The sequence below is a fragment of the Gossypium arboreum genome, chromosome 4 (assembly GCF_025698485.1).
Source record: "Gossypium arboreum isolate Shixiya-1 chromosome 4, ASM2569848v2, whole genome shotgun sequence".
In the NCBI taxonomy this organism is placed as follows: domain Eukaryota; kingdom Viridiplantae; phylum Streptophyta; class Magnoliopsida; order Malvales; family Malvaceae; genus Gossypium; species Gossypium arboreum.
Window position 1 is genome coordinate 4,464,069 of NC_069073.1, and position 14,715 is coordinate 4,478,783.

Consider the following 14,715-nt stretch of genomic DNA (forward strand, 5'->3'; position numbering starts at 1 on the left):
CAACCCTATTTGTAACGACCCAAATTTCAGTGGTGTTAGAATAGTGATTTGAGATCACTAAATCTGACATGTGAGTTTAAATAATAGTAAGTAAAAGTTAAGTGTGGTTTTAGAAATGATTTCGAATTAGTGAAATTATGAATTAAAAGAAATTTGTAGATTAAATAAGATAAAAATGAGGTATCGAGACCTCGAATTCATAAAATGAGCCATAAATATTTATGGAGTGTTAGTAAGTTAGTATTAAAGTTTCGTTAAGAAATTTTAAGGTTTCGGTAGTCAATTGAGTAAAAAGGACTAAATTGAATTAAGTGCAAAATTGTGACATGTGATTAAACAGCTCTAGTAATAATTAAAGGAGGACTATATACGCAATTAAACACCTATTGTTGGGCTGGACGTATGAGTGTGTAAGAAAAATAAAAATCAAGTGTGAACAAGGGGTAAAATTAGAAATAGGGTAAAAAATTAAATTGTAAAATATGATATATTAGGTAAAATCTAGAGTTTTCTTCATTTTTCTTTATCTTCTCCAGAAAAAACACCATTGAAGGGTTCTTTTAATCTGGTCTCTCATATTTTTACTACATGTAAGCTCAATTCTTGATTATTTCTTGTAAATTTTGTGTTTTTGAGACTTTTACAACTAGGTCCACTTGTTTAATTCATTAGTTTTTGAATTCATGGGTAATTTTGAAAGTTTCCATGAATAAGTGCTGAAAGTTTATGATGATTTATCATGTAATTAAGGTTTTATTCATTATATGATGATTTTATGAAGAGATTTGCATAGAAATTTATTTTAGGACTTAATTGTGAAAGTTGTTGGAATTGGGGTTTTGTGTTGAAGCTTGGCATGTCAAAGGCTGTGAAGTAGTTTGTAATTTTTAGATAAATGATATTTGAAAGGAATTAGTTTGATTGATGAATAAATTGAATAGGGACTAAATTGTAAAAATTGAAAAGTTTAGGGTAATTGTGTAATTTTGAAAATTTAAGGGTATAAATTGTGAAATAGAATAGAATAGAAATAGATGCTAATGAAGGAATGGTTTTATAATTATAGATCAAGAAAACGAAGTGAACCGTGAAAAAGAGAAAATTCAAGAATAGTCCCTGAAAATTCTACAACTTTTGCAAATTAGCCCAGGTAAGTTCATATGGAAAAGTTCAATGTTTGATATGAAAATCTTATGATTGTTAAAGTATTTTATTGTAGATGAATATTATTAAATTGTATTAACTAATGAATAATGTGTAACTAAAAGAACAAATTCGTTGGAACAATGGTTTGAGTGCTTTCATTTTATGACCATAATGAATTGATGGAAAAGATGTGATATATGCTTCCGTATAAGACCATAGCTGGGCTATGGCATTGGTACAATGTGATTCGCGTTCCCGTATAAGACCATAGCTGGGCTATGGCATCGGTGTGATGTGATAATGTGATTCCGTATAATACCATATTTGGGATATGGCATCGGTATGATATGTGATCCATGTAAGACCATGGCATGGCTATGGCTTCGATGTGTGATGTGTGATAATGTGAAAGTCCATAGTTTACTATGGCAATGTGATAATGAAGCACTCAATCCCATTATTGTTCCCTAATTTGACAATTGAAATAAATAAGAAATGGGCACTAAAGAATTAAGTTCGTGAATTACATCATGAAAGTTATTCAAATGAGTTTATTAATGAAGTTGTGATTTGCAGGATGAATTAGTTTAACTAATAGATATATGATTTTGTACAGTGTTCGGTAAGATTTGTGTTCTTATGCCTATGAGCTTACTAAGCTTCTATAAGCTTACTTGTGTATGTCATTTGTTTTGTAGATTGACTTGTATACATACGGAGGATCGGATCTACAACAAGGATCACACTATCCAGATTTAATCCGGTAGATTTTGTTAAATAAATTTTTGGTTTATATGGCATGCATAGGATTTGATTTAGTAATGTAATTAAATGAATAATTAAGTATGCAAACTACGTTGAATGTGATGTTTTGTGATTGGAAAATGAAATATACATGTTTTGGTTTGAGATAATTGATTGGTTGGATTCTATTAGTGTATAATTGTATTTAGGTACAAGAAATGGATAAAAAGAATGATATTTGATTAAGATGCATAAGTAAATGTTTTGGGCATGAATAGGGAGTGTTTAGTATGTGAAAATAGCTTTAAAATGGTAAAAAATCATGTTTTCACACGGCCAAATCACACGGGCGTGTGCCCAGGCCGTGTGGAAAAGTCAGAATCTGCACATGGGCAAGCCACACGGGCGTGTCCCAAGCCACACGGGCATGTGCCCCTATCTTCAAGGAAAATTTTCCAAAGTTCCCGGTTTAGTCTTAAATCACTTCTAAAACATATATAGGGCCCCGTAGGCCCATATTAAGGGCTTTAAGATAAAATTTGATAAGAATTGATCTGAAATGTAAAGTTATGACTCGGTTTTGTATAAATGTTAATGTATAAGTCCGGTAATGCCTCGTAGCCCTATTCCGATAACAGCTTGGGGTTAGGAGGTGTTACACTATTACTGAGGTCCAGACAGCTTTTTCTGTTTTCTTTTGGGGGATGTTCTAGCTATTGGCAATGGAATCTCTACCTATCGCTAAATATAATAAGATTCATTGGACTAGACCCACACATGTCGACACACATGATAAACATTGTGGCATCAATGAAATGATTAAAACATGATTCAGTAATATATTAAATATATTAAAACTAAGCATGAGAAAGTTGAATTTTAATGTAATTGAGTACCAATTTATGCCTCTTCCAATTTTCAAAAGCCAATGTAACACATAATTGTAGGCCGAAAGAGGTTTAGTTGATATGATTTTTATAATTTCATGTCATCATTATATCTTATTTTGTTGAAGATTCAATCTTGATTACTTTTAAAATAATATTTTTAATATATATTGGTTAAGGTGCCCTTTGTTGATAATGAATGCGAGACATGCTTTATTAAGATTAAAATAAATATAATTATATTTATAAGAGAATGTTTGTATTCATTTATATGTAGGATGGGTTATTCACAAAAAATGTATAAACAATACCTTTTTGAAGGGGGCGAGTAATTCGTTTACAACAGTAAACGACTTATTCTCAAGAGGCTAGAACCCTTCCGAGATGTGGGTCATTCGATAACTACCCAAATAACAGAAAATAGAGAACTACCTTCTCAAATGATTTGCAATACTGACTCGTGTCCAAAGCTAGACAGGTATAATAAATTTAATTTAAAAAAAGGAGTATTTTAAAACTAAAAGAGCTAATCAAAACTCAAAATACTTCCTTTTCTTTTATTATATTTAAAGTGACTGTCATTTTAGAATTAAGTTTTAATAATAAATTATATTAATTAATAAATACAATCAAATAAATATTATTTTAATTTACATTTGTTTTTAAATAAGCAAATATATTATTTTTCTCATTTTAGTTAGGAATAAAATAAGGGATTAATTTTTGGTAAAAATATAATTTTTTGTACCTTTATTTAATTTTAATAATTTACAATAATAAAATATATAATTTTGTATTATTAATTCATAAACTTAATTCATTCTCTAATTTATTAATTAAAATTTATGTTACGTTTGTAAATTATGAATATAATTCAATAAAAATAAAAAGATTAATTTTAGTAATTAGCATAATATAAAATTTAGTATTAGCTTAACCAAAATGTAAAATGATTGGAAATAACTTTATTTTCTTGGATGGATTATAAGAGGAGGAGAAAACCCTAACAGCAACGCGATTTGAACTTAAATCACATATGGGGTGATGAGCATAATTGCCATTAGGCCAACACACAGGATTTTGATTTTTAAAAACAATTTTTTAATCACTTGTAGCATATATTTCAAATGGAAAAGGAAAAGAGAAGAAAATGAAAATAAAAACTTGCCACCAAAATAACACCAACCCTGCAATAGGCAACCCAATGTTAGCTTACATGCAATATTTTAAAGGTAAATTGCACTAACAGTCACTCAACTTTGGGGTAGCTGACAAAACAGTCTGTAATAGCCTAAATTTTCAGTGGTGTCGGAACAGTGATTCGAGATCACTAAATCCGAAAAATGAGTAGAAAAATATTAATAATTTAGTGAATATAAGTTAAATGTGAAGTTAAGAAAATTTTTGAAATAGCGAATAGTGTACTAGAAATAAATATTAAAAAAATTAGAATCGAAAATGAGGTATCGAGAGTTTGAAAATTTTAAAACGAGCCATAAATATTTTTATAAATATTTATGGAGTGTTAATAAGTTAGTATTAAAGTTTCGTCAAGAAATTTTAAAGTTTCGATGGTTAATTGAATAAAAAGGACTAAATTGTAACAAATGTAAAATTATGAAGAATAATTAAATGCTTAAATGATAAAAGAAAGAGGGTTTAAAAGGTAAATAGACCCAAGGTCTATTTGGACTGGACGGCAAGGGGTTTGAAATCAGCAGGAAAATTGATGAATTAAGGGCAAAATTGGAATATTGCAAAATTAACTAAATAAAGCTAGGACTAAATAGGAAATATCTAGATTTCTCTTCATTTCTCTTCAATTCCAGCAGCTAAAAACGCCATAGGAGGGTTCTATAAGCTGTTATTTCATAATTTTTGCACCAAGTGAGTTAATCCTTACCTTTTTCTTGTAATTTTTGTGTTTCTAAGACTTTTACAACTAGGTCCTACTATTAAATTCATTAGTTTTTGATTTCATGGATGAAATTGAAAGTCACCATGGTTGAGTGCTGTAATTTTATGATGAAATAGAATGAAATTAAAGCATTAATTTGTTTATGAGATGATTCTATTAGGTAATTTCAATAGAAATTGATTTTTAGGACCTAATTGTGAAAATGTTTGGAATTAAAGTATATTTCTGAAATTTTGATTCCTAAAGGTTGTAAACTAGTTAAAGGTGATAGAATAAAGTGTTAATTGAGAAAAATCAGCTCAATTGAGAGGCTAATTGAGTAGGGACGAAATTGTTATTTATTAAAAGCTTAGGGGAAAAATGGTAATAAATAGCTTGCACTAAAACAGTTTGGATAGCAGCAGTAGACTAACTTTGAAAAATCACCATAAATTGTAGGAATCGAATTAGAAGATGAAAAAAATATGAAATTAAATCTTATTGAGTCTAGTTTCTCATAGAAGAAACAGTGTAAGCAAAGAATTTGTAAATCATGAGATATAATGAATTTTGTGACACAAGGTCAGAATGAATTCGAGTTCCCCTGTTCTGACTTTGAAAAATTATAAAAAATTGAATAAAAATAATTATGGTATTAAATTTATATGTCCAGAATCCTGAATGAGTCTATTTTCAAAAGAAACAAACGGGAATATCATCTGAATTCTGTATGAAGAGATAATTAGTTTTTAGTGAAAAAGGGTTAGAACTATCAGACAGCAGAACAGGGGTGACTTTAAAGAATAAACTGTAATTATTGGCTAAACCAAAAATTCTGAAAAATTTATGATAAGAAGATATGCGAGTCTAGTTTCAGTAAAAATTATCGGATCCTAATTTGGAGTTCTGTAGCTCAAGATAAAAATAATTTAGTGACTATGACATGGATGGACAGCATTGAATATACATAGGGAAATAGTAAAATTTCAGATAATGTTACTTGTAAGTGGGTTATAAACATTAAGGATGTGAAATAGAATGAATGTGAAGTCAATACTGATAAGTGAAATTTTTATATTATAGATCAAGAAATTGAGGATAAACGAGGAAAAGAGAAAATTCCGGAATAGTTCAAGAAAACTCTACAACTACTGGAAATTGTTCCGGGTAAGTTCGTACGGTTAAATTATTAAATTTCAATGTTATTTTATGAATGGTGATTAATATTTATGTATGTTAATTTTTGAAAATAATTAAATCATGTACAAAAGTTACGAAATTGAACTGAGTATTTCGGAGGAACGGAACGCAGGAAATGAGTACGATCATTCGGTGAAAAAGATAAATTGACGGTAAATTACCCAAGTAAATCGAGATTCAGCATTTGTTGGGAACTCTCGTGTTTGCTTTCTATTTAGCTCTTACGAGCTTCCGTTAACTCATATGAGTTTCAGTTAACCCTTTTGGGGTTTCGATTCACTCGATGAGCTTGATTAGCCTTCTAAGCTTCGTTTAGCACTTATGTGCTTGATTAGCCTTCTAGACTTCCGTTTAGCACTTATGTGCTTCAGTTAGATTTCGGGTTTCAAATCACGATGTACTCAAATCCGTAAGTCGTTCCTTAAATTGACAAGTCAGTAAGTCGTAATTGTAACGTGTGGAAAAAGAAATGTAAATAATGTTATCATTATTTTTTAGCTCAATTAAGTAAATTATTTTTAAAATGAGATTATGATTTACAGGATGAAAGTAACTTACTTGAAATGTCCATATGATTTGAATTTTTGAAACTAATATTGGTAAGGTTTATGGTTTAAGCCGACGAACTTACTAAGTTATAGTTAGCTTACTTGTAATGTTTATTGCTCTTTGTAGATTAACGGGAGGGTCAGAGGATCGGATCATCACGCTCAAGTCACACTATCTCGATTTTCCGGTAGATTTTGTTATAAATACTTTAAATGGTTTATATGGCATTTATAGGAGCTGATGTGACTATGTTTTGTATCAACTCATGAATATATTAGTTAAGTTAATATAAGTTGATATATGATATGAATGGAAATTAATTAAGATGTTTAAATACTACTTGAAAGTATGAATGGATATAATGTTAGATAAAATAAGGATTAGTGATATTGTTATAAGACGAATGTGATTTGGATGAAGATTGTATTTGTTGAGTTGTTGTTATGTTGAGTTAGTTGCAAATTTGAAATTGCAGGGAAGGTTAGATGTTTCTAAAGGGGTTATATTGAATTTTTTTTAAAAAAAATAATAATTATTATTATATTACGAAAAAAATTTCGGAGTACTTGAATAAGTCCCTATTCATTTATAATACGTGATTTAGGCCTCGAGGGTTCATAAAAGAGACTTAATGATTTAATTTTAATATATTTGTTGTTTATTCATGAAATTGTTTGTAAATTAACCAATATGTTCGGTAACGCCTCGTAACCCTATTTCGGCGACGGTTTGGGATTAGGGGGTGTTACACAGTCACCTAGGTTTCATTTCAGTCACTCAACTTTCAAAAAGTTACAAAACAGTCCTTTTAACCATTTTCCGTTACAAACGTGACGGAAAGATGACATGGCATTTAACGGTGGGTTAGCTATCATTTTAACAGTCCTTTTTAACCCTAAATAGCCCTGGACAATAGAAGAAAAAGAGAAAAAAAGAATAAGAAAAGAAATAGAGAAGAAAAAGAAGAGGAGGAGAAGAAGAATTAAGAGAAAATGGAAGGAGATGAGACTAGTGCTTAATTGGTTTAGTCTGCTGCACCATGGGTTCGAAGAAGTTTTGCTGATTTTAGAGGCTCTCATGCCGATTCATTCTCTGCTGCAACTTCTGTTATGTATATATATTCCTATCAATAAATATCACTTTTCCTCCATTTTTTTCTTCTTCCTAAACTCTTTATTTTCTTTCTCTTTTCACTTTCGATGAAAACTCTAGGGGATTCCGCTACTGTTTTCCTTTCCTTACATATGATTACATAAGATAACATAATCTAGAAAAGACTTAATTTTGCACTAGCAATGAAGCTTGATGAGATGCAACCGCCTATGAAGAAACCAACGAGTGAAGAAGAAGATATAAGGGCATTATGCAAAGGCCATGGGGGAATGGGCGGCCGAAATAGGTGATCCTCACAAAGCAGCAAGAGTTTGGCTAGGCACCTTTGATCTGCGGAAGGCCGCAAGAGCCTATGATGAAGTCGCTTTGAAATTGAGAAGCAGGCCAAGTTAAATTTTCCTGAACTTGTAAGGCTTGTTCCTCAACCAATGCAGAACTTTCCCACTATCCAAACATCAGTTTCTAGTTCTCTAACAACCCAGTTTTGGCCACATTATTCAACGCTATTGCCATCGCTTTACTAGTCCTAACATCTTCACACCCTATAGTTGATATCTTTGAGAGATTCTTGGCGATACTCTCGGTTGCTCTGAGTTCTCTGATTTCCATGGACAAGAACCTACGAGCTTGATGGAACAGATGATGCAATCATCTCAGTTACCTAACTTTCAACACCCATTCCTATCTTCTTCTTTGTCACCTTTTCCTTCTTCATTTGTAGCTCCTTCTTCTACTGCTTCATCATCTTTTTCTTCCTCTGCTTCTTTTCCTCAGGTTTTTTGTGAGCATCAACGATTGGAAATTTTTAGGCAACTGTTGTTGTGGCTCCTGATTTGTAGCCATTGTTTTGTTGTGGGAGAAAGAAGATGAAGAGAAAGGAGAGAAGAACAAGAAAAAATAAAAGAAGCATAAAGAGAAAGAGGTTGAGGGAGAAGAAGATGAAGAGAAAGATGAAAAGAAAAAGAAGAAAATCATTCTGACCCTTTGACCCTTTGACTATTCGTCCTACGTGGCAAGTTAGCTGGTCACGTCAGCTAGTTAACTTGCCACGTCAGCGCTCCCGTTAACCCCCTAACAGAAACTGTTAATCAGTAACTATTTTGTCACTTTTTCATAACGTTAGTGACTGTTTTGTAACTTCTCGAAAGTTGAGTGACTGAAATGAAACCTAGGTGACTGTTTTGTTAGCTACCCCAAAGTTGAGTGACTGTTGGTGTAATTTACCCATATTTTAATAGACATATGTTTTGCTGGAAAACTTGCTTTGTTTCTCCCTTACCAAATATATGTATATTTGACTGCTAAACTTCCCAAAATATTATATTATACAATCAAATTAGGGAATTTTTTTTTTGGCTAACCCTAAAAAATTGGGATTGTAGTTTTTTTTAGATTAGGATTTTTTAATGCAAGATTTAAATTTAGGTTTTATTTTTAGATTAGGATTTTTATTTATGCAAGATTTGGCTGACCCCTAAAAAGTGCCTCTAAATTGCCATCGAATCTCCATCCAATAGCCTTGTTTATTACCCCATTGCTTTCCTCTAAAATATTGCTGGTCAATCGTCAAAATAGCCGCTGATCACTCGCTTAAATAGTTGCCGATATTGGATATCGGTTAGCTAAGTTAATTTAGGTGTTTAATCTCTTGTGATATATTTGGTTTTTAATTCCAAAGTAGAGTTAGATATATATATATTTATATATATATATATATGGTAGTTTAAAATGTATTAGATTACCATTAAGTTGTAAACTGTTTAGCGTTTGAATTTTTAATTCTATACACTAATTATATATGATTCGTAAGTTGCAAATCGAACAGTATTACCAAAGAGTCCGCGCAATACTTAGTTTGTGACGATGTTTTCACTTAGTTCAGCTTTGGCATGTACTTAGGTCCATCGGATTTGTGGGTTAATTTTATATTGGTTAAATATTTAGTTTAAGGCAAGCAATCCTTGTTTGAATTGAATGATTAATTTATTTGAGTTTTTAATTTTAAATTTAATAATCAAATTTATTAAAATAAATTAATTGGTTAATCGCATTAATTAAATGATTGATCAAGTGGGTCACTCCGATAACCATTGTAATATTCCAAATTTGAATGGACTCTTAAGTCAGGTTTAAGGTGTAACAATTAATCCTCAAAATTGATCGTATGTAAGAAGGCTTCAGCTTCCTTTACCTTCCCACTTTTATATAAACCTTTAATGACCATGTTGTGCATGATAGTTTTACACTTCAAACCTTGCGTCTCTACATATCCCAGAGATTGATCACCTCTTCTGTAAGAGCAGTTCTAGCTAAGCCCCTAACACAGACACCGTAGGAAACAATATCAAAGGCTTGTGACTTTTCTCCATTATCCCCTTGAACAAGTTCAATGCATCTTTAGCTATACCTTGAAGACAATATCCATTGATTAAAGTGGTGTAGTAAATAATATCAGGGGGAAATTACCCTCCATCTCATGAATCAATTCTACAACTTCTTCCACTTTACCTACCTTATAGAGAGCATCAGGCACTACGTTAAGAAATATCCCAAATATGTTCTTCCATGCATATAAAGCCCTTTGATATTGCCATATCAACTTTCCCACAATGTATCAAACGGTTCATAAGAAAATTACATGAGAATACGTGTGTAAGCTTGCCTTTGAGTTCGAAACAAGATATTAATAGCTTTACCAAACATAATGTATGCCTACACAATAAAGTGAAAAGGATTATTCTCCTGAGTTTTTATACATAGGAAGGATTAGGTAATCTTAAACAAGAACTGATGCAAACTAATTATAACGGTGATTTGGGGCTGAAATACTTTCCTATCACTCTTGAATCTAATATCTTCAAGGCTTCCTCAGATTTAATGCAACTAGGTTTTTTGTATTGGCTCAATGAAGTTCCTTTGGACACATAGTAATCCATTAGTGCCTCAAAACTTCCTTGCTTTACCACCCTAATCTCCAAAGCTGCAATTATGTTCCTTTTCCTATAGATTTTATATGTATAATGCAATGACTCTTCCATTCTAAAGCAACACTCTACCATTATCTTTGGGTCAAGTTCTTTGCAATTCTTGCCTTCTTTTCCCTTGATCTCCCAAAATAATACATAGTGACCTGGTGCTGATGAAGTATCAACATAGCTAGTGTACTCTGTCAAGATGAATCCCAGTGGATCGAGAAGAGCCTTTGCTTCTGTCACGGCCTTGAAAAGGTCTGTTTCGCTTGTTTTTTCCTGATCAACACTTAGGATAACATTTTTCCTCTCCACAAATTGGAATTGAGGTGCATTATTGTAGAAACCACTCACCATAAGAACATCTCCAACTTTATATCGATATAATCCTAAAAGGAATACCATCAAACTAGATTAGATCATTATCTAACAGGTTAATGTAGGAACTAGGAAGCATATATAATGCAAAATTAGAAGATGGCATTTGACTAATTGATTAAATTCAAAGGAGGAACTTTTACCTGCACAAGTTGAGACAACTAGTTCATAACATTGACCAACCTTCACATTTACAAGATCAACAAGTTCAGTATCTTCATCGTTCCTCTTCATTTCAATAGATTCATCATGATCATTTTCCACAGGAAGGAATTCAAAGTAAGCCATGTTGGGGAGAAATGTGTAGGAGACATCACAAGGTTTACATAGAGGTTCTAAGTTAATCCCACAAATAGCTTCCGAGCAAGCATAAGAAGTTGAAACTAAAGGGAGCCCTCTGCAATAGAACTCGAGTTCTGCAATATACTGTCTCATAACGCCAGTACAAACACAACGAATATACCTTGCTTTGGGCCATAGCTTTCTGACTATTCCTTCCCATGATTTACAATTACATATGTTCTCTATCAAGTCAGCCTGTTCTGGGTTAGGCTTCATGACCAATGATGCTGCATCTCTGCATCCTGAGTCGGTGATCCAATCGCTTAATCGACCTGTTTTTATGTCATAGCATAGCTCTTGCCAGTGATTTTCTAGAAACTTGATACCTCTTAGCACCGTAGATGCAAAGAGTGATCCAACCTTGACAACCTCGTCTCGTTGGATTAAACCAAAAAGTAATTGACAGTATAAGCCCTGGTTGGGGTCTGGGCAAAAGATGGTCTCAATGGGGCTTGTGTAAAGCTTAGGCAAAATGGTTCTAAAATTACTCCCGCTGTATATGCTCGTTGAAACAGATGCTGCCTTGAGGCCACTAGGAGTTTCAATCTCTGGTCTGGCAAACATAAGCTCCATTCTTTTACCGGCTTGGTTGATGTCACCAAAGTGCCTTTAAAATTAGACGGATAAAGTCTCGTTTAAAATGATATGACTTTAATTAATGAAAATTAGAAATTTTATTACACCTGTTTATGTAAGAAAATAAATATAAAGATTTGTTTAAAATAATATACAATAAATAATTTAGAACTAATTAATAGTAATACATAAAATATCTGTGATATTAAAATAAAATAAAAATAAATTAAGTTATGAGTAAAATGAAATTTAAACATAAAACACATAAGATTAAAAATACTAAATGAATATAATTGTTTATCATTGTTGTGTTATTAGTTTTGAGTTGGTGTCGAGTTAATTTGTGACAATAACTCAATCATGAACATTGTTAATAAGAAATTCTATCAGGCATGTATGCATGTGGAAATCGCGTATTTAGAATACAATATATACAATTGATGAAGGTAATAAATTATGCATAATAAAATTAAAACGTATAAAGAAATAAAATAAAAATTAGTTGAGTGGTAAATTTAAAGTTGTACCAATGCAATTGGTTTAGTTTCAAATCTCACAATATGAATAAATTTTATTAAAAAACTAAAGTATCCTTAAATAATATAATTTATTTTAAGTACGAATTTTATTTTATAAATTTCCTAACTAAGTTAGTGCCACGGTAGTGCTCGATTAACTGTGACACCAACTTAATTAAAAACTTTATTAATATTATAAATACAAAAAATTAAAATAATATTATTGTTTGAAAGCTAAAATTATATATATTTTATATGAATTATATAATTATCTTAATATTTACATTATAATATTATATATGAGTTAGTATTTGGTACACGGTAGTGTACTTCTTTTAAATATTTATTGGGCTATCTCGTATTGAGGAGAACTTTTTTAAAAATAAACTATACAAATAGTCACTTAATTATAAAAAATTTCATTTTAGACATTAAAAACTATTTGCAATTTAAACACCTACGTTACCTAGTTCGGCCATTTTGGTCCCTCTCATTAAAATCACCAACAGAAGGCTGATGTGGCAATTAAAAGAATTGATATAGTAATAAATTTAGCCCTCAACATATTATATCAATTTAGTAATTAATATAATTATATTATTTAATATTACTATTATTAATATAAATTTTAAATTTGTTATTGTTATAAATATTTTATTATTAGGTGGATGTCCAAAAATATCAAGATAAATTTTATGTACTTCAAGACTCAAAGACTAATTAGAAGTAGAGTTTATTTCATTTATCCATCTTATGTCTATAAATATAAATTTTGGAAAAGCACTGTATACATCTCTATTGATCAATAAATATCGTTTTCTCTTTGTTCTCATTTTTTTTTATTATTTATTTAATAATAATTATTATAATTTTTGAAAATATTTATGTATTTTTTAGAATTAAGATCAAATTGAGAGTATAAATTTTGAGGATTAATTTTTAAAATTATGACTAAATTAATATAATATGTAAAAGTTTAGGGCAAAATTTATTATTATACCAATTTCTTTAACTACCAGGTTAATATTTATGTGTGATTTTGATGAGAGTGACCAAAATAATCCAACTATGTAACGTGGTTGCTTTAACTTACAATTTTTTTTATTTTATTTTAGGTACTTAAAATGAAAACGTTGGACGAGTATGTACGTAGTTTACCTCAATCTTTTTATTTAATCGGAGAAGTAAACAGCAATTTATTGTTAATGGCAACATTAGGCAGGGGATTTTTATCCGTGATTGATCAATGAGTAAAAGGTTTGATTTCACATGAAGCTGAATGAAAAACTGAAACAAAGAAATTGGTATGGGTTCATACCTCATCGTCGCAGACTGGCTCAAGGTACCAAACAATGCCCCCTTCTTATGATATTCAGCAGTGACAGGCATCAGCTTTGGCTGCCCGCCTGAAGTCCCAGAGCTGCATTTGATCCAAAAGATAATAGAGCAATTAGAAGGAAGCAACCAATACCCCAAAACACAGAAGCAAAGCAACAAATTCATGCATGCCTTAGAAAGAACCCTGTAACGGATTCAGCTAAAAGGATATCTGATGTCTCCCCATTAGCAATCCTATCTATGTAAGGCTTGAGATCTTCATAAGTAACTATGGGAACATTTTTCTTAAAGAGCTGCTTCTCTGTTTGACCATGGAGGAATCCCATTAAATACTCTGTTCCTGCATTTCTACTTAGTATTTCCCTCAATACCTCGTCTTGAATTTGCTCAGCATTTGTGGTCAGTTCCTCAATCGTCTTCAACCCACCTTCATACCCATTCGTTGCCATACTGAGATCCAGACAGCTTTTTCTGTTTTTGAGATCCAGACAGCTTTTTCTGTTTTCTTTTTGGGGATGTTCCAGCTATTGGCAGTGGAATCTCTACCTACGCTAAATATAATAAGATTCATAGGACTAGACCGACACATGTTGACACACATGATAAGCAATGTGGCATCAATGTAACGATTAAAACATGAAGCATGAGAAAGTTGAATTTTAAGGTAATTGAGTACCAATTTATGCCTCTTCCAATTTTCAAAAGCCAATGTAACACGTAATTTTAGGCCGAAAGAGGTTTAGTTGATGATTTTTATAATCTTATGTCATCATTATATCTTACTTTGTTGAAGATTCAATCTTGATTACTTTTAAAATAATATTTTTAATATATATTTACTATGGTGCCCTTTGTTGATAATGATTTTGAAACATGCTTTATTAAGATTAAAATAAATATAATTATATTTATAAGAGAATGTTTGTATTCATTCATATGTAGGATGATCTATTCACAAATATGGATGGGCAATATCTTTCTAAGGGGAGAGAGTAATTCATTTACAACAGTGAACGACTTATTTTCAAGAGGCCAGAACCCTTATGAAAAGATTGAAG

General features: G+C 31.2%; 1 protein-coding gene across 1 annotated transcript; it reads right to left on the reverse strand.

Moving 5' to 3' along the window:
- Positions 1–10,199: 10,199 nt before the first annotated feature.
- Positions 10,200–14,305, reverse strand: LOC108458764 (indole-3-acetic acid-amido synthetase GH3.17-like). Its single transcript, XM_053026922.1, has 4 exons — positions 13,829–14,305; positions 13,638–13,739; positions 11,027–11,832; positions 10,200–10,894 (listed from the first exon to the last, which is right to left on the reverse strand). Exons 1-4 carry the CDS (start codon positions 14,104–14,106, stop codon positions 10,338–10,340), a joined length of 1,743 nt encoding a protein of 580 aa, XP_052882882.1. The 5' UTR covers positions 14,107–14,305; the 3' UTR covers positions 10,200–10,337.
- Positions 14,306–14,715: the final 410 nt, after the last annotated feature.